The following is a 20,216-nucleotide window of genomic DNA, read 5'->3' as shown; positions in this document are numbered from 1 at the left end:
AGCCGTCATTGAAAAGTCGTTATTGAAAAGAATTGTAAAATAAAAGCCCCTTTCAAACTTTTGTCAAAACACTTATATTGGTTATATTGTTATATTGGTTATATGTGGTTATATTGTTTCTGTATGCCTACTTGTTATTTAACCAAATAAAATATAGCCCCCTTCAAAAATGAAAACTATTTTTTGTGTAACAGTCATTTTTCTATTGACTGTTGGAGGTTAATATGCAGAGACTAAACTAAATTTGCTCCAATTTCCAAGGTAATGCTAGCGCTTTATATATATATATATATAAATAATCAACAGTGCATTTGCCTACTTTAGGCATTCAAGCATGAAAAATGTATACATTTACCGACATCTATTGACATGACTGGTCATGATAAACATCTTATCACAACTAGCATCATGTCGTCCTATTTCTACAGGGAGGACAAGTCAGATAAGTTGCTTTCATATGCAAATACTTTATTTGAAGTTTTTAAATGACTATGAACATTTAAAACATTGCATTAAAATGCACATAATGAACATACCTAATACCATTGAGAGAACTTTTTTACGTCTTTAAAGTGGTTCTGACAAACTTGTATTCATTCAAACAATGCAATTTAAAATGGGTGACAAGAAATTAAACACTGCAACAAAATAAAGTGCATACATTACCTAAGGGAAAAAAAAGACTATATACATTAACTTCCATCACAAACATGATAATCCTGCTGTGCAATCAATTACAGTGAGAATAAGTCATAGTCAATTAAAATACAGAAATACCAACACGTTTAGGAGTTATACATTAAAAATTAGCCGTTCATGAAACAAAACACATGACAGGATTTGCATACACGTGTATCTAGTCCATCTCTGATTTCACATTTCTGGGAAAAACACTTTTTTTTGCTCTTCGCTCAAGAAAAAAAAAGAAATTCATGCTGACAATTGTCTCTCTCAAAGAAATAATCAGGAAACTTGTCATCAAAACTTATTGGTCATGATTTACAGTTTAGCATATATCCTGGCCTGCAGATTCTTAATTTAAATGTACATTGTATTATCTTATAAAGGTCCATGCAAATCCGTACAAACTCAAAATCAACCACAAGAACATGTAGACAACCCTGCACAGAAACTAGCATCAATGCAACTGAAATGCATTGGAAAATAAACAAATTTATCCTCATTACTACATTTGTATTGCACCATGAACAGTATTTTTGTTAAAAAAACATAACTTGTATTTTTTAACCATGCATTACATTATTACTGATAAATATCTCAAGTGTCCTCAGGACTTTACAATCTGACAAGCAGTTGAACTAGAGGCCAAAGAACAGCAAGTTGTTATGTTTTAAAGTAGCATTTTAAAGAGGCATTTATCACAATGTCTGATGGATGTGTACAGGATAAACTGCCCCAAAAGTAGATTCTTAGTAATAAGGACCAATGTCTTCATATCCAGCATAGCTTGGCCAATTTGGAAAGATTCCCTGAGAGCATCTGGGGCTGCCAAAACGGTCAAAATGAAAGTCCCAATCAGTCACGCCATATCGCTGATGGCCATGGCTTGAGTCATTTGAACTCTTCTTCAGTGCTGACTGAATGATTCTGTAATTCTGTCCTTGGTTGTTATCCCAGAGCGTGACGCCATTAACCTCATAGCAAATGGCAAACTCAATATGTTGATGCAGGGGCACCTGATCAGGCAAACTAGCTTCGAACGAAAAGGTGTCGCGGTTTGAGCCGGTGTAAGTGTCCTTTACGTACTGGCAATTTATGTCTGTGTGGCTCTTCCAAGTGTCAAAGGTAATGCGAAGCTTAACAGACTTCTCGAAGGAAAGGTTTTTAACTTTGACCGTCCCCGCTATAGATTTTTCCTTAAGCATACAGTGTTCGAGGCAAACGTGATAATTCTCTATACGCTGACGAAACTTTAAGTAATCTGCAGACGGCTGGTCAAAGTCGAGGGTTAACTTGTCTTTCCTTTCTGATAAAGTCAGAGAAGCGCTAAAGAACTGCTCGATGTTGGTTGGGATGTCAATGGGGTCATCAAATTCAGAAAAAATCTTCACCATCGTCAGGGCGAGGCCCTTGTGATCAGCAAAAGACACTTGTTTCTTGACCCTTCTAGGTTTTGCCAAGGATGCGCTGATGCCATTTAACTCTGATTGCTCCCTAGAAGAGCTAAAACTTAGATTGTTACTTGGACACTGGTGTAGACATGCCCTTGGATTCATGTACTCTTCATTTGACAGATAAATCGGCATGGCCAGTTCGATTGGCATGGTGGATTCGTTGGAAGGGCAGCCACGTGCACTGAAAACACAGAAAAGTGTATTAATAGTCACATCAATAAAGTGAGAAAAGTCCATCCAGGTCTGTGAAAGTTGGTTGAAAGCTGATCATTTTTCAATACATGACTCGTTTAAATTGCACACTTTAATGTAGCACAGTCCTTAGTACAAACTCAGTACGATATAAATGAAACATTATGCCACAGCATGCACGACTTAATATGGACCCAGAATGAAATAAGTAAACATTGTGCAAAAGATTGCAGAAAATGGGTCAAACAAGTTTCTCTTATCTGGAGGCCGGAGAGGGGACATGGACTATAAGACGATATTGAGCACCCTCTGGTGTTCATAATTTAGAATACATTTAATTCTAAATTATTAAAATGTCAAAAACCTTGATGTTTACAACAAAATGCTTAGTTTTCTGAGAAGATATTATCTAAGGGTCACTAATGAGTGTTGTGAAACGAGTTACATCACTATTATAAATGAGCAGCACCCTCCTGGGGTGACAGAAGATGGTTTAAAAATATAAAGTATTTACAAGACGAAATACAATTGACATGTAACATTCACATGATTTTTCATCGATCAACATGTTGAAAAACTAAATATGCTTTTTTACACAATCTATAGTTGCCACAATTGAGAATAACTAACCCATACACACTGTATGGTTACAATTAGTTAGGGTGTTTTGTATACTTCTATATTTTTTTTCTGACTTTAATCGCGGTGTCTCCTATACGTTTACAATTGTAATTGTTTAAGCTAATTAATTAAACAAAGAATGATCACCGCGATAAATATGTCTCAATCTCTACCTCTTCGCGATAAAACATGTTATATTTTGAAAAGGCAATTGCCTGCGACATGAAGCGGAGGTTGAAATAGCCTTTTTTTTTTTTTTTTTTTTGCTAAAAATATTGTATTAAAAAGTGTTACAAAAGTCTCACGTAGTCTGTATCTAAGGTTATGAACAATGAAACATTGTTCCTGGCTGTCTCGGTAAAGCGCTCGATAAACTTGTAAATTTAGTTTAAAATTGAAAATTGTGCGTTGAAATAATAAGCAAAGCAATCAACTTTAGAAACAAACGGTGGGATTCACACCTGTTGGAGCTCATTTGCAGTAGCAGCTTTCGTCCGGGTCCAACATACCATCACCCTATCATACTGTTTCACCCCTCCTGTCTGAATCGTTTTGGGGTTTTTTATTCCAATGTTATGTAAAATTGTCTTTTTCACATACTGGTAAAGCATTAGCCGACGCATTACGTCCTCTGTTGTGTTGCGTGCAGCTTCCTTGTTTGTAGTGAACACGAGCGTGCTGGATAAAAGTTTCCTCCCTCCCTTATAAAAACCCTGCATGCTGGAACCGGCTGGAACACGAATCAACTGCATGAATTTGTAATTCCTCGCGTGCGCTTTAAATGCATCACAAAGAAGCAATCTGTGAACATATGTTAATGCATACCTGTGTTACGGCATTTGAATTGAGTCGAACTTCTTCCTCAAACCCAGTGCCTTCGTCTCGTGTGAGTGAACACAGCTTCAGCATATGAGAGTAATTAGTTCGTGCTGCTGGGTTCGAGCGTCTGAGCGTTACCGGCACCAAAATTACATTTTTTGCAGACGATCAGGCCGTGTTCACGTGAACTACCTATTTGGACCAATCATCGCAGGCTACAGGGGCATGCACGCAGCCCATGCTGATCAATGGCACGTCACGTGACTGAAAGGACTGAGGGTCAGTAGGCCATGTCTGGAGGCCCCACTGTTTCTAATATATGCACTGCTTGTCCTCCCATGAACATGAAACCACTAACTTCAGCGTAGCAACCAGTGTAGATCTTGTTCATTAGCTATTCTGGAGATTATTGCAGAGCTGTAAAAGCAAAGGAAAGCTGCTGTCTCAGGGGCAGTTGCTCGTGTAACTGATTTCTTTTCCTCACCCAAAGGTTTTGTCTGGATGTTTCTGGCCGTCACTTGCATAAATCAATCTAAAATGAGTGTTCAACATGCCAGTCACATGTAGATGAAGTCAAAGCAACATGCAATGGTCGCATGTTGGTCACCAGTATAACCCTCAACTCAAAAAATTACTATTTCCATCTATTAAAACTATTTCCTATTAACATAACTAGTCGATTTAGAAAATGCTGTATTTTTGATAATGTGCGTAATTATGTCCATCACCTCTATAGCAATGTTTTTGTTCAAACATACTTTCAATTCTCCCAATGAGCCATGTGGATCATTTAGTCCAGTCAACAACAGTGACTGTCTAGACCTCTATGGATCTCAAAAGCTCAGTTATCAGACTCTTTTGCTTAATGCACATTGATATCATATAACTATAAACCCCTTTCGCTGCTTCCGAAATCAAATACTTCTCGAATATTGTATGTGACAAACAGTACGCCAACAAAGCTATGTCCGAATACATGGTATTCGAAAAACAGCGAGTACCCGGATGACCTACTTCTGGTGAGATTCTGAAGTGTGCATTCGATGGACACTTTACAATCCCATGAGGCCACAAGAGAAGATTTATGAATGGCAGTGAAGCGAGGTAACGTGACAGTAAAAACATGGCGTTTTATTCATACTACTCACACTTTAAAGTACTTTTTAACAGTTGCATAGTAAATTCATATGCAAATGTTGTACCTACTCAGACAGTATGAGACTTCGGGCACCGTTTGTTTTGGGGGTAGTCAAGTTGAGGAACAGGAAAAGAAGTGGCTGTTATTTATCAAGGAACTTAACTTAGTAACGTAGTTTTGTATGTTTTTATCTTTGTACATTTGAGGCTAATGGGCTCAGTTAAGCTTCCCTTATTTCTTAGTATTTAATATTTTTTATATGTAATTGGTCATAAAATAGGATCATTTCACATAGAAAATCAAACATTTGAGGCAAAACACCCCAGGTGAATAGGGTAAAAAATAACTAATAGATATACTTCCCCAGTTGATTGATTATGTTAAGAATTTCAACAACAAAACAATTTTATTACAAGTGTTCTGAAACGTTATGTTAAATGTTATGCATTATTTAATTAAATATGCACTCATTTGCATACATTTCTAGAACAAAAATTTGAACACTGGATGAAGTCAGGTTCAAAATTCTTGTTCCATTTTCTGACATATTTCAAAGGTTTTTACAGAGAGGGGTTATCTCTTTTTATCACTCCATAAACCAGAAAATACTGTCAGCAGCCAGAATTTCTTAGGTATAAAATGTTGTTTAAAATCAGGCAAATTGTATATGAACAAACCCCTCTGTAAAAACCTTCAGAATATAGATATGAATATAACTAAAGTTTGGTGTGTGTAAGTGTTACTGAAGTGGCAACACATTCTCACACCCAACTCGGATGAGAAAAACGAATTTTGAGAAAATGGCCTTTAAATATTTGTACTGTAATTGAAATCTACAGACGAAAATAGATAAAGTGCTATAAAAGATAACCATTTTCTTTCCACCAGTCCAAAAAAAAGCAAAATCTCAAAATTGATAGGTGTGTATGAAAAAGTGTGTTTTGCCTGTGGTGTCTAACCTTAAAAAAAGTATTGAATTGCAGTATTGGAAAAAATATATTTCATGAGTTTTGAAATATACCACCAGTTTTATATATTTACCTGTAATTAAAAGCATTGTCTCTCACAGAACTGTACATTCTGTTAGAATAATCCATAGTTTCATGGAGACATTGGGACACTGGTATACCTTATCTTGTTGCCACATCTGATGCACAAATATTTTTTTCGAAAATCCATAGATAAATCCACATAAAAGAAACCCAACATATAACATAGGAGAAAAACAGGCACAATCAGCAGAAAATGAGAAGCGGTTTTAGGCACATGGGTTGTGAAATAGTGAACTTAAACAGACTGTAGAGAAGCTTAACAGGAGAACGGCTGTTTAGGCTTGTTCGTTCTGAATCAATAGGACATCTAAAGGTGACAAAAAGAGTTCAAATGGAAGTCATGCTGCTTTTTGTGGAGTATGTTTGAACATATTGATTTGTGATTATGCACCCTAATATATTTATTTCAGACAAAAACACAGAAATTGTTTTAACATCTTGACAATGATTTGTAATTCAAACAGCTGGAAGTATTGTGTTAGAAAAGTATTTTTAAACATGCGCACAGGACACTTATTTGACAGCTGATATGACATCTATGCATACGGCACTTCAGAATTTGTAAAGTGGCGACAGGAGGTCATTTATAAATCTCTGTGACTGCCAGAACAGGGTGACAAACTCCATTAGGTAAACAGAAAGGGAGCAGCTGTAGAACTTCCAGATGCATTCCTTTATCAGCATTTTGTATTTAAAATAATACTTTAAAACAATTGAATTCATTTTTAATGCATGGTGTTATCAGCATAACAATTTAAGGGAAATTTGAACTGAAAAAAACTCAAAGACAAATGCTGTGTCCGAAAACCTTGAGTTTTGAATAAATATAGCCAAATTACGACTGCTTAAAAAGTATATGAATGTGTGTTTCTTTTTTGTGTCTTAAAACCCTAAACTTTCTGTTTATTTCCAGGTTTAAATTATATTTAGAATCTCAGATTTTCTCAATTTGGTCTTTTGGACCTGTGATATTTTGAGTTGACACTCTCTTGAACATGAGGAGAAAATCAAATCGCTTTGTAAACAGTAAAGTGGGACTGCGTGTGTGATAAGAGTTCCATGTTTCACACGTAAACATTGTCATTATGTAACAGGCATCAAACAAGCAGAACCTTAGGCCTATTAAGGAACTTCAAATGTTCATCCAGGGCTAAAGTGTATATCAAACCAAGGTTTTTTTTTATTATATTAAAGTTATATCAGTTGTTTTTGTTGAATATAAGGGGAATTCTAGTTTTCTGTAGTAAACACAATTTAGTTTGATAGCCTTTGATACTTTTCTTAAAAGAACTAGTGTGTTCGTTGTCTGTATCCTTTAACAAGTTCTCTGAAACTTCAAAGTGGGACAGCCGCAGAAAACACCAACTGAGGAGTATGTTATTGTGTTTTGTGTTATTGATTAGAAGTCCTCACCCACTGAGATGAGAGTATAAAAGAATGAGGCACTTTGTCTTTTCTGACTGCAGACAACCTGCATGTCCGAATTGACCTTCCTGGCAAGAATAAAAGCTTTTAAAGACATTTAGCTTGTGTTTTTCAATTCCAGCTTGACCGTGATAACTATTAAAGTTTTTTTTTTCCACGACAGCGACCAAATTCTTCCAAACAGCTGAGAAAAAGAACTCTCATCCCCTGGGTGCATTAGTGAGGTCACCACTTTCCCTAGCTTACATCTACAATTAAGACAGAAAGGGAATGTGCGGTTTTGTTTAGTCAATATTGGATCAGTTATGGTTGAGTTTCCCAATGAGGGTCAACAGATGTTAATACACCCAAGACAGACTTTGAGCCATCTCTTTGGATTTACTATAGTAAACAGAAGTATGTTGATCTGTTAAAAGACACACTGTGCTTGACGAATTGTACAACTTTTGCAGTCCTTTAACATCCACGACAATGTTACAGATATTATTTTACACACAGTCGAAAACCGATATAGGGGGAGCGTGGGGCACAACCTAGGGTCAGTTGTAACACACATGGTTTAAAACTTTCCACACATGCCAGCATGACGAAACTTAGTTTACTTGTTGCCATATCAACATTATTTAGAGAAAAAATTGCACCAAAATTCAAGTCTTTGGAAGATATAACTGGACATTTATTCAACCATAAAAGCAAATGTCTTAAGTTAATTTTTCATCTCTATTTTTTGTGTTTATTTTAAATTAGACAAATCTGATATTATTTTAATCTTATATCTGTTATTTAACAGTTGAGATAGTTCTTTAATGCTGATCTAATGCGGATCTAATCAGCAGAAGACACAACCCGGGTTTAAATCCCAGTTGAGCAGGTGGGGCATGTTGTCACACTGCGCTACAACGTACCCCTATTAGAAATATTATATTACATACTTTTATGAATTCTATTGAGAAACCTGTAGCTCAAACAGTAGAGTGTGGCGCGCAATGCCAAGGTCATGGGTTTGATTCCCACGGGGAAAGCAAGAACTGACAAAAATGTAAAATGTGTACCTTGAATGCAATGTAAGTCGCTTTGGATAAAAGCTTCTGCCAAATGCATAAATGTAAATGAAACCACGAGAAAAAGGTGAATAAAGACTGAGAGTCAATGTAAAAAAATTATTATTATGTTTTTAACTATGCTGTATTTAGCGATGTGTTTGTTGTCAAACAAAAAAAAAGTGTTTATTTTTAATTATTAAAAAATGCCATTATTTGATATGAAAAAGTTAATAATTTATTTTATTTAATTGCATTGTATGTTACAATGTACCCCACCTATGGGGCACGTTGTCACATTTCACCTCCATTCTTTCGGGTTAAATCAAGAAAAAAGTACACACTGTATTAATGAAACAAAACCACATAATTGTACTAGACATGTGTGAAATTAATGTGGGAAAAAATAAATACTCTGAACCCCACGTGGATTTACACAAACTGAAAAAGTCAAAAAGTGCTGGGAAAAAAATATTGAGATGGTGTGCTGTTTTTTGCTCTGTCTGGTTAGACAACTGGTTATAGAGGGGTTTAGGAACTTTGGAGACCAGCTAAAATATTGTAGATTTCCTTACATTGGCGGAAACTGGTTACCATGTCAATAAGTCACAGAGCTTGCATTTGTCCGTTTTGATCATTTGAAAGCGGAAGTTTTATTCTGACACTTCCCGGAAGTTCTCCCCGACTGTTTTCGCTGCCAGAGGGGGAATTGTGCGCGAAAATGGCGACGTCTCGTCGCACTTCCCAGCAGCAGCAGCAACAACAACAACAAAACTTATCCTCCCCACCAAGACCCGACTCCAGTCCCCTCACGCCTCTGCAATCACCCACCGACACCGGCTGCTCTGCAGTTGGTGGGGAGCCAGAGAGCATCAGAGAACCGGAGATAACTGCTGAAATCCCTGCTCCGCTCCTCAGCACCAGCAGCAGCAGCAGCTCTAGCTCGAGCAGCACTAGCTCGTCTACCACCGGCGGGGGCAGTAGTGCGGGCTCCACTCCCGACTCCGGTAGTGCCAGTCCTGGAGGCAGCGGCTGCGGGACGAGTGGGGCTTTCAGGGAGCTTTTTGAGGCCTGCAGGAATGGGGACGTGTCTCGGGTGAAGAGGCTGGTGGATACGGTCAATGTAAACGCTAAGGACATGGCTGGGCGCAAGTCCACTCCGCTTCACTTCGCTGCAGGTAACGTTAAACACAAATATATTAATGTTTGCGATCAATCTTGACCTAGAAAGCAGCCAGGTAACGTAACTTAGAATGTTTAGGTCGCTAAATAAACAGTAAAGCAAACGGGGACACGGGAAATACGGTAACGTTAGAGTTTTTTTTGGCCAAGTTGACCAAAAGGGCAATCATTTAACATCTAGTAGAAAGTTAACCACTCCGGGAGCTATATCTGTCTCTGCTCGTGTTTGTTTATTCACTTTCGCTGCCCGAAAGTGAATACAGTTCAACATACAGACTGAATAACCCGTAGTAAGTTACACCGGGAGATGATATTTAAAAGTAGGAAACGTCGTGATAAAGTTACGATTTGTCTTTCAATGTCCAAAATTAAAATTCACTTTGATTCACACAATAGTACGATAAAGTGAAACCGGACCCTCGAGGCGTTAGGCTACTTGTACATTTCCAGAGCTGCTAATGTTAAATCATTTTAAACATAAATGTAGTAGTTTTTGGTCCCTTAGAAACGTTGTTATTATTATTATTATTGTAGTTTATTTCTGGAAAATGGTTATAATATGCATGATTATAGCAACATTATTCGTGTGTTGGAAATGTAAGTGAATTTTAAAACTGTTTATCAAATTAATACAATTTTGAAACCTCATGAAAATGTGTATATACACATTCATTTTTTATTTTATGCTCAATTTGAAATTGCTGTTTGTGTGTGCAGTCTTTAATGATTTTTAAAAATCCATATCCAGTAATCACAAATGGCTGGATGTCTTCTTTAAAGACCCTGCGCAACCACAATAGGGGTTTAGTGTATTTTATTTCTTGTGTGCTGTTTAGAGGCTATAGAAGAAGAGCCATTTGATATGTCCCGACCCAACTTCCTGTTGCAGTAGAAAATATGTCCACACAGACAAGAAAACTGCTCTTGTTAAGCCATTTTATGGGGTGATTCAGTTACACCAGGGGCCTGCCTGATGTATAAATGTTGTGTACGCACAAAAAAAAAGAAAAGAAATTGAGATGTGCGTACACAATTTTCCATGCACATATCAGGATTCATAAAAATGAACCAGGCATAAATAACCTTTTTTTTTTTTACCACAAAAAAATATATGTTTACCTTGTAGGCAAAAGTGCATTTGATTTGCTTAAAGCAATTAAGAATGCTATTTGGCCAGTGGAAAAGATTGAGAAGAACTATTTTCTGAAAACTTTCTCTAAAATGTATTTTATACAATTTTGATTTATTTATTCTACAAAGAGGCAAGGATACTGAATGATTTTTAGCAATGTAATGTGACTGCACATAGTCCGTATCTCATATTTTCCTAATGTCTTGTATGTTAAATATGGCATCACATGGATGGGGAAAATGCATGGAAATTATATGCAGATGACATTATGACATTATAAACTAGGCTTTGTAAGCTCCATATATGGAGACAGGGTGGAGATGCATTTACACACAATCTTCTGCTGACTGAATTTTATAAAGGGAATTTTGCGCAGGTTCTGGCGTATGCATGGTCTTTGTGATTATTAAATTTTGTGCGTACGCACACTTTTAGGATGAAATCTACTCAAAGTGTTATACATGAGACACCAGAACTTAAAGGATTAGTTCACTTTTAAATAAACTTTTGCTGATAATTTACTCACCCCCATGTCATCCAAGATGTCCATTTCTTTCTTCAGTCGAAAAGAAATTAAGGTTTTGGATGAAAACATTCCAGGGGTTTCCTCCATATAATGCACTTCAATGGGCGGCAAACGGTTCAAGGTCCAAATGACAGTTTCAGTGCAGCTTCAAAGGGCTTTAAACGACACCAAACGATGAATAAGGGTCTTATCTAGAGAAACTACCAGTTTCTGCAAGAAACCGAGCAGTATTTATGCTATTATTTTACCTCTTAACAGAGGAACGCGATCGTCTCTGAGCTCCGCCATCACTTCCGGGGAGTGAGGTCAAATTCGATCGTGGTTATAGATATATCGATAGTAGATGCCTCATTCTACTAATCCATGCAGTCGCTAATGAGGCATCTACGTATCTATGACCACAATCTAATTTGCAGCCCACTGAAGTCCATTATATGGAGAAAAACCCTGGACTGTTTTCATCCAAAACCTTAATTTCTTTTCGACTGCAGAAAGAAAGACATGGACTTCTTGGATGACATGGGGGTGAGTAAATTATCAGCAAAAGTTTATTTAAAAGTGAACTAATCCTTTAAATAGTGTTATTTCCGGAATGTGTTTACTCAATATGTGCACAAATTAATTTCTTGTGAGGACAGGCATATAATTAAGGGAGTCTGCCTCTTTTTAAGGTGCTTATATTGCATTTATTTACTTAAAATGATTGAATAATCCTTCTAGACACATTTTAATCGTCATTATGGTCTATCCTCTATCGCAAGAAACCGGTTTATTTCTCTCCTGTAGTATTCTCAGTCTTAACATGCCAAACCAAAATAAAGTTTTTCTGTTGAAACAGGCTTTTCTTGGTAGGCATAACTGATATGCATGTTGTAAACCTTGTAGAGATAAAAGAGCTTGATTAACTGATATGTTTGTCTCTCTTTGTCTCTTGATTAACTGATAGGTTTTGGAAGGAAAGACGTTGTGGAGCATCTCCTGCAGACGGGGGCGAACGTACATGCGCGAGACGATGGAGGTTTGATCCCGCTGCACAATGCCTGTTCCTTTGGTCATGCTGAGGTGGTCAGTTTGCTGCTTTGTCAGGGAGCGGATTCCAACTCCAGAGACAACTGGAATTACACTCCGCTGCATGAAGCTGCCATTAAGGGTAAAATCGACGTATGCATTGGTAAGTACCTCTTCTTGTGCCTCTTTTATATTGATTAAGGTGATGTTGCACTGTTAAAAATAAAGGTTCCGTATAAAATAGGGATGCACAAAATGATCGGCGCCCCATTAGAATCAGCCGATAAATGCTTAAAATTTAAACATCGGCCCAATATTAAAAATAATGCAGGTATGCATTGCCAATAATAAGACATGTTGGTTATGCATCTCCAGTACCTCACATGTGCTCAAGGAGTGCTAGGGATATGATCAAGTCTGTAGTGTCGTCATCTCGAAGCAAACTTTTGCCTGAATGGTTATTTAGATTCACTGTTTTGGATCTCTGTGCTAGATTTAAAGGTAGGGACACACCAAATCGACGCTGATGAAAGAACTAGCACTGATGAAAGCCTCACATCGCCTGCGTCGGGCGACAAAAACAGCACCTGAACACACCAAAAGGACTACAGGCAACCGTCAACAAGCACACGCGTTCTGCGCCGGCGTGTAAAGGAGATAACTGTCTATTTAAGCAGATATATTCGTCTATATTCGTCATTCAAAAAAGGAAAGTGAAACTAAGACTGCAGGTATACTAACCATAAACAAAGCAGCGCTTGCTTGCCGTTTTGAATAACAATCACGCTGATCACGTTCTTTATTCCACTCCGCTCATGTTATGAAAATATTTGCGCAGTGTTGCTTAGGTAAGATGCCGTAAAATTATAACAGTCTTCTGTCTGTTCAGTTTTGACTTGCTTTCATTACTTTTGCTCTTATTCTCGTAACTGACTTGTTCGCTAAGCTAAACAGCCAATCGGAGTTCTCTCTCTCTCACCGACGGCCTTACGTTGATTCTACATGTTGGGGAAAAAAAACCCTGACGTCATCTGACTGGAGCCAATGGTGTGGATTGGAACACACTGAAAAAACTAAGTCGGCCGACACTGAAAAGCAGCCCGATGTAGCCCGACGGCCAATGGCTTGGTGTGTCCCTGGCTTAAGAATGCGAGTACACGATGGTGCGTCCGGTGCGCAATACAGTCACTATCACGCAGCAACAGCCTCCCACGGGTCCTAATGCTTCCCCAGTAAGGAGGTTTATTTTTTTAGGAGGTGCTGTAGGCCCACTTGTTAGACAAATAAAATGAAAAGTATAATACACAAATACCATTAAAGGGTAACTAAACCCCTGCTCAGAGCTTAACTCCACCCACTGGCAATATTTGAAAAATGCTGGAAAAGTGGGCAGTGCCCAGCGGAGACAGAGGGGATGAATCGAGGACGGGACTGAGCGGAGGGCGTGCACCTGAGACCCGCAGTGACGGATTGATTGACAGCTGTCTGACTCGCGAGTCGCAAAGATGGAGAATGACTGGAGTGACGCCAGTAGCTTTGCAACAGAGCGGTCATTCTCCCCCACCTTCACCTGAAGTGGAGGAGGGTGAATTGTCTGTAGACACAGACCCAAGTCTTATCAATGCGAGCCACTGGCTCAAACTGCGTTAACTCCCGATGCCGGCGATGCCAGCGAAGCAGCAGCAGCAGCGCAAGAGAACTGAAAATAGATCAGATATCTGATATACATATGATGTATTTTCATTCAAACTAACTGAATCAATAAGCAGCGCAGGACCAATAAGTTCAAACCTAATAGCCTATTATAAACAGATTTCCTCAAATAAAAGTTAGACTATAGCACGTTATGGTATTGTTGTTCGTTACCGCGACAACCACTTGCGTGTCAGGGTTTGATAGTGCGTCTCATCTCTCATGTATGAAACTTATCTGTACACATGACGGGCGGCAATAATATCGCAAGAAAATCCTGACGTGTACTGACAACTGCATTATTTAACCGCATTTTCTTCATTACAATGTTTAAGCATGTGTCAAGTAAGTTTCATTCATAATGTCTCTCCTTCATGTAACATGAGAGTTCATAGTGGAGGGAAGTTCATAGTGTAGTGAGCCGTTGGAAGAGCCATCCTACATCACGATGACCCACAACGTCCAATAAGAAAATTAAACTGCAGTAGCCACCGTTCAACCTTAAGAGGGCAGCACTTAGAAGGTTTTACACCATATATTATATAATTAAAACACTTTATACCCAAATGTCAAAACATTTACTCGAATCAATGAACAGCATTAATAAAGCCCCAGTCTTGCAGATCATTAACAAAAAAAAGCTGGTTTAGGGTTTAGTTACCCTTTAAGATACTTGTGTTTCTTAAAGGATTAGTTCACCCCAAAATGAAAATTTCCTGATAATTTACTCATCCCCATCTCATCCAAGATGTTCATGTCTTTCTTTCTTCAGTCGAAAAAGAAATGAAGTATTTTGAAGAAAACGTTCCAGAGTTTTTCATCATATAATGGGTTTCAGTTGCAACCACAATGCTGAAGGTCCAAATCAATGCAGTTTCAAAGCGCTTCGATGTGCTCCAGAGGCTCTGTGTGATCCCGGATGAGGAATAGGGTCTTATCTAGCGAAACGATCAGTCATTTAAAAAAAAAAAAAAAAAATTAAAATTAATATACTTTTTAACCTAAATTGTTCATCTTGTGCAGCTCTGCGAGGTGTTAAGGATGACGTAATCACGTCGGAACGGTCACGCTAGACGTAGGCAGAAGTACTGCCCCCGTGTTTACAAAGCGCTCGTGTGAAGACTAATACAAACACCCTTTAGCAAAAAAAATAGGTAAAACAACGATATATCCCTAATTTTGAAGTTGAAAATTGAGTGTTTTTGCTAAAGGGCGTTTGTATTAGTCTTCACACGAGGACTTTATAAACACGGGGGCGGTACTTCTGCCTACGTCGTGACCGTTCCGATTATTTATTTTTTTAAATCGGTTCGCTAGATAAGACCCTATTCCTCATCTGGGATCACGCAGAGACTCTGGAGCCCATCGAAGCGCTTTGAAACTGCATTGATTTGGACTTTTGGATGCAACTGAAATCTATTATATGATGAAAAACCCTGGAACATTTTCTTCAAAATACTTCATTTATTTTCGACTGAAGAAAGAAAGACATGAACATCTTGGATGAGATGGGTGTGAGTAAATTATCAGGAAATTTTCATTTTGGGGGTGAACTAATCCTTTAAGAAATAAAGCAGCATTTGATGTCATAAAATCACAAATCTGATATGATTTATAGGTCAGAAGCTATAGTTTACATGATGAATAAAAATCCCAAACGTGACACTTTTTATATATACACAGTTTTATTCATTAATGTGTAATATATTGTTTCAAACAGACTATGAAATGAACTTAAATCAAACAGACTATGAAATTAATTTAAATCCATTCAGTGAAGTTAAGGTTACAACTGCATCTGTCTGAAAAAAAAAAGCAGTGATTTGATTTTATTATTGTTCATTTCAAAGCTTTCAATGTTCTCTCATTATAAAAAGAACTATAATAATGTTTTAGTTTTAACAAGTACATTTTTGCTCAACTAACCGAAATGAAACACCATTTGGTGTTGTTTCCAAACGAAAGGAAAATATATCGGCTATCAGGCAAAATGAGTTGAAAAATATCAGCATATCAGATAAAAAAATCCAATATCGTGCATCCCTAAGTATTTGGCATCTATGGTTCCACTAAGAATCTTTAACATCTATGGAATCTTTCCATTGCACAAAATGTTCCTTATAGTGGACAAAGGTTTTTTTAAATGTTCTTCACACTAAGAATAAAAAGGTTATTTAAGAACTGTTCACTGAAAGGTTCTTTGGAAAACCAAAAATGGTTTTCCAATGGCAGTGCTGTGAAAACCCCATTTTGTAACCTTTATTTTTAAAAGTGCATATGTGACCCTGTCTGTGAAAACCCAGCTAAAGTCATTTTTTTGTCATTCGCTGTTTTATACATAAAATCATCCTACATAATGTAAAGAACATTCTGTGAAAATATAACCTTGATATCTTTAATATTGACTGAGTAAGATCATGTCAAAAGTTAGCTGAATTTCGGCCTCAGAAAATCATGATTTTGAGAAATTCCAATTTTAAAAACAAGCTTATTTTTGAAATTGTAAAACATTTTAACCATTATTATTCTGATAATGTGCCATATACCACATTAAAGCAAAGATTCTCCCATTTTCAGTGATATAGGACACATTTATGGGAAAATTCTTAGTTTTGTAAAACAAGTCTATTTAATATGATGTGCATGTCCAAAAAGCGTGAAACATTGAAACGAATGGGGGCACCACAAGAGCTTGATTTACCTACCAAGTCAGTTCACTCTAATGATTTGTAGGCTATAACTTTATTAGTAAAATGAAATCTCAGTAGAAAATGTCATTAATATGCCTATATATATCCATTAATATATAAAACATCCATAGAAAATCTCACTGTGTAACATTTGGAGTAAAGGGACTAGGCCTAATGCCCTAACAAGTTAACAGGTCAGTCTCAAACTTTGTGCAGATAGTTAGTCATAACTGTGAATCTTCACTTGTCTCACAATTCGATTAGATTATGATTCATTAGGATTTTTTCATGGCTCATTGTACTTAATAACTCTTTTAGCCTACATAAAGCACGTCCTGCACTTTATGTTCTCATTCGTGCATGTTCTATTCGTATAGGTTTACAAACCGAAACCAAAACATCAGACGCAAGAGCTTTGCTTCCGAAGGACACACTCAACTTTTTTTATATTAATATATAATACGGGTTCTTTATTTAGCCTAAAAAAAACAGTAGGCCTATATTAATCATTATTAATTAAACTATCAGCTGTTCTGTTCCTTGCACTTCACTTGCCGGGGCCGCCCTGTCAGAGCGCGAATTCATAAACCCAGCGGATCAGCATCCAAAGACCAAACTATTTAGACACTTAGCAGCCATTAAATGTCTTTAATAAGATGGATGGATGTATAGGCAGAAGGTGGAGTTAGGAAACAAATAAAATGTTCCTGAAATGTCGGTGATGACACAAAGAAATCCATACAGAAATCTGAACCCGGGTTAAGTCGCCGTTTTCTTGCCTTTCCCGACACTGATCTGATCCTTGGTCGTGCGGATTGATATTATGGTCTGTTTGCACTTTGTAATTGTAAAAAATACGTTTCTGAACCGAATGATATAAGAATCAGGAGTTGTTACTGCGTCCAAAGTAAACAAAGAGACGATTCAAATCAATATTTAAGAAGCCCACGTCCGGTATTTTTTGGTGCAAAATAATAAAACGTAGCGTCAATAAAAGCATTAATTTCAGTATTTATAATATTATAAATGAAAAATTGAGTACTGCATCTCAAAGCCCTTGGTATAATCTATCATTTACAGCAATAAACACAAATTGCCTGTTTTGGTTATTTTTATGGCTATGACTACTTTGACGCTCTATATCTCCTAATTAGATTATGCGACTTTAGCCGGGGTTTCACAGACGGGGTCACATATTGTCCAAAAAGTTGGCTTGTGTAGCCTCAAACGTGTTTCACAAGTAGAGTGTGGTGGTTTGATTTCAGTTGGAGGACATGTTAGCTCTGCAGATTGAAGAGACGAATGGAATGATCTCGCCTTAGTGAATTCTGAAGATGTATGACTTTAATTTTTCCTGTGTTTTGCCTGAGGAACAGTTCTCAATAAGGGTTAATCATGTGGCATTCTTCTTGATTAGCCGTGGTGACTGACGCTATTACACAGCGCTCAGTCATTAATCAGATCTTTACTGCTTGGTATTCATGAGAAATTTAACATTGCATCTGAGGGGTGAAGAGGGCCAATATTGTGGCGATGGAATGTCGTTCAACATTTTAGTTTTCTGTTTCCTGCATCACAATGGGCAGATCATGGAATAATCTGCTAGCTTCCCAGTCTTTGTTTTAGGTGATTAGGCTGTGGATTTGTGTCTTTAGTTTGTTTCTAAAATGAAAAGGGTATTTTAAATTGTATTGTAGTTAGGTTTTCTCCGATTTTGTTCCAAAAGTAGTCTACAGCTCGTAGCAGAGAGTCTTATCCAGAGTGCCCACTTGCTACGCTTTCAGCATAATCCAATTAAATGGGAGGAATTCCAATTTGAAAACTTTGTGATAAGAATTATCTGTGCAATCTCAGGGAGAATTCAGAGGCCTGAGGACACGTATGTAATTTCACATCTCTCAATCTGAAAAGATTGAAGTAGATGCTCTCTGCCTTTTATCTTTTTACTTGTTCATTAGGAAAAAAACATTTTGGAGAGTTTTACACAGGCTGAGTCATTCCATGTACGAGTAGACTTCTTATTTTTATAGATCAGGTTAGGATCGAGACTCAGGAGTAGCCCATGCTTGAAATAAAACTTCTATCCTTGAGATATTTCAGATTCAATATTTATTGATCGCAACATTCTGCAAGATAAGCCTTAGAAGTAAAAAAGTTTTCAAATTAACGTGATATGCTGTTGCAGGTAAAGCTGCTGGTTTGTTTTTGCCCATTGTTTTATTGTGTACTAGCCTTGGCAACCTCCGTTCAATGTCTTAATTGTTGCCGTCGACTCTGGTTGACGCCCTAATTGTTCTTAATCCTCAGGCTTGGTTGGTTTTAGATAGAGCCGGTAACTAAAAGACCAAAAGAAACATGTGTTTAATTCCAGACTGCTAGTTTTGGCTTTGATTATGTTCTATTTAGGGATGGGCAAAAGTGATCGAGTACTCGAATGTGACAGCGACGATCGATCATGAAAATGATGAATACCCTGACTTTAAAAAAATATATTTGTCTATTTTTCTGATTGTTATTGCGGCATGTTTGCCGGTTCCTGAGGTCTGATTGGTTAGCGTTAGACATCACGCCTCCAAACCGGCGAAATAAAGTGAATCTGAAGCGGTACCGATACCAAAAAAAAGAGCCACAAAACGATGGTGGACGACATTAGCCACTTAAAGGGTTAGTTCACCCAAAAATGAAAATTGTCATTAATTACTTACCCTCATGTCGTTCGACACCCGTAAGACCTCCGTTGATCTTCGGAACACAAATGAAGATATTTTAGTTGAAATCTGATGGCTCCTCTATTGGCACAATGCACGGTTCACTCTCAAGACCCTTAAAAGGTACTAAAGACGTCGTTACAAAGTCCATCTCACTACAGTGGTTCTACAATAACTTTATGAATCGGCCAGAATAGTTTTTGTGCGCAAAAAAAACCCTAAATAACGACTTATATAGTGATGACGATTTCAAAACACGGAATCATGAAGCTTTGAAGCGTTATGAATCAGTGAGTCGAATCAGCAGTTTGGATCGCCAAATTTCAGCAGTTTGGCGGTTTGACACGAGATCCGAATCATGATTCGACTCACTGATTCATAACGCTTCGAAGCTTCATGATTCCGTGTTTATAATATAATATAATACTTTAGCTTCCACTAGGGATGTGACGGTGAGGAAATTTTCCCACCGGTTAATTGATGTGTGACAACACCGGTAATACCGGTATCACCGGCGGAGGCTTTTAAATCACTAATTCTATCTAACCGAAAGTAACATGCACACGACTGCTCTGAACTGAAAACGCGCCAGTGCGCACACACCGTGACTGACGGCTCGTCTGTAAATGCGCGCTCTGTGAGGCCATGGGTGCGTCTCAATCAGTTCCCTAGTTCAGTAGTCAGGGCACTGATCAAGCATTGATCAGTCTATGATTGAGATGCACGCCATGAATGCACACTGTTAGTTCGTCCGTAAAGCCTCGTTTATACTCGACGCGCCCGCACGAGCGCGAGGGTGCGCGCGGCAAAAATAAATCCACGCAGCAGCGTAGCGCGGAGGCTCGCACTGCGGAGC

The 20,216-nt window shown here is 37.8% G+C and overlaps 2 protein-coding genes across 7 annotated transcripts in view; one reads left to right on the top strand and one right to left on the bottom strand.

Annotated features, from left to right (window-relative positions):
• Positions 1 to 449: 449 nt before the first annotated feature.
• Positions 450 to 3,896, bottom strand: ppp1r3b (protein phosphatase 1, regulatory subunit 3B). Of its 3 annotated transcripts, none has more exons than XM_079835457.1 (2): positions 3,410 to 3,896; positions 450 to 2,316 (listed from the first exon to the last, which is right to left on the bottom strand). In XM_079835457.1, the coding sequence occupies exons 1-2, from the start codon at positions 3,421 to 3,423 to the stop codon at positions 1,431 to 1,433; spliced, it is 900 nt and encodes a 299-aa protein (XP_079691583.1). In that variant the 5' UTR covers positions 3,424 to 3,896; the 3' UTR covers positions 450 to 1,430. The 3 variants fall into 3 exon arrangements, with proteins under 3 accessions (XP_079691583.1, XP_079691582.1, XP_079691584.1); XM_079835456.1 differs by having other exon boundaries at positions 3,549 to 3,619; XM_079835458.1 differs by having other exon boundaries at positions 456 to 2,316; positions 3,774 to 3,889.
• Positions 3,897 to 9,115: 5,219 nt separating this feature from the next.
• The window catches only part of tnksa (tankyrase, TRF1-interacting ankyrin-related ADP-ribose polymerase a), a 127,453-nt gene continuing 116,352 nt past the window's right edge, over positions 9,116 to 20,216 (top strand). For 3 of the 4 annotated variants that reach the window (XM_079835268.1, XM_079835266.1, XM_079835267.1), the window contains exons 1-2: positions 9,122 to 9,600; positions 12,209 to 12,433. In XM_079835268.1, the coding sequence (XP_079691394.1) occupies positions 9,144 to 9,600; positions 12,209 to 12,433 (682 nt within the window). In that variant the 5' untranslated portion in view covers positions 9,122 to 9,143. Of the gene's footprint in view, positions 9,601 to 12,208; positions 12,434 to 20,216 lie in introns of all 4 variants that reach the window. The other variant, XM_079835269.1, reaches the window with a different exon arrangement.

Source organism: Gobio gobio (assembly GCF_949357685.1).
Source record: "Gobio gobio genome assembly, chromosome: 14".
NCBI lineage: Eukaryota > Metazoa > Chordata > Actinopteri > Cypriniformes > Gobionidae > Gobio > Gobio gobio.
This window is presented reverse-complemented; position numbering and strand designations above follow the sequence as displayed.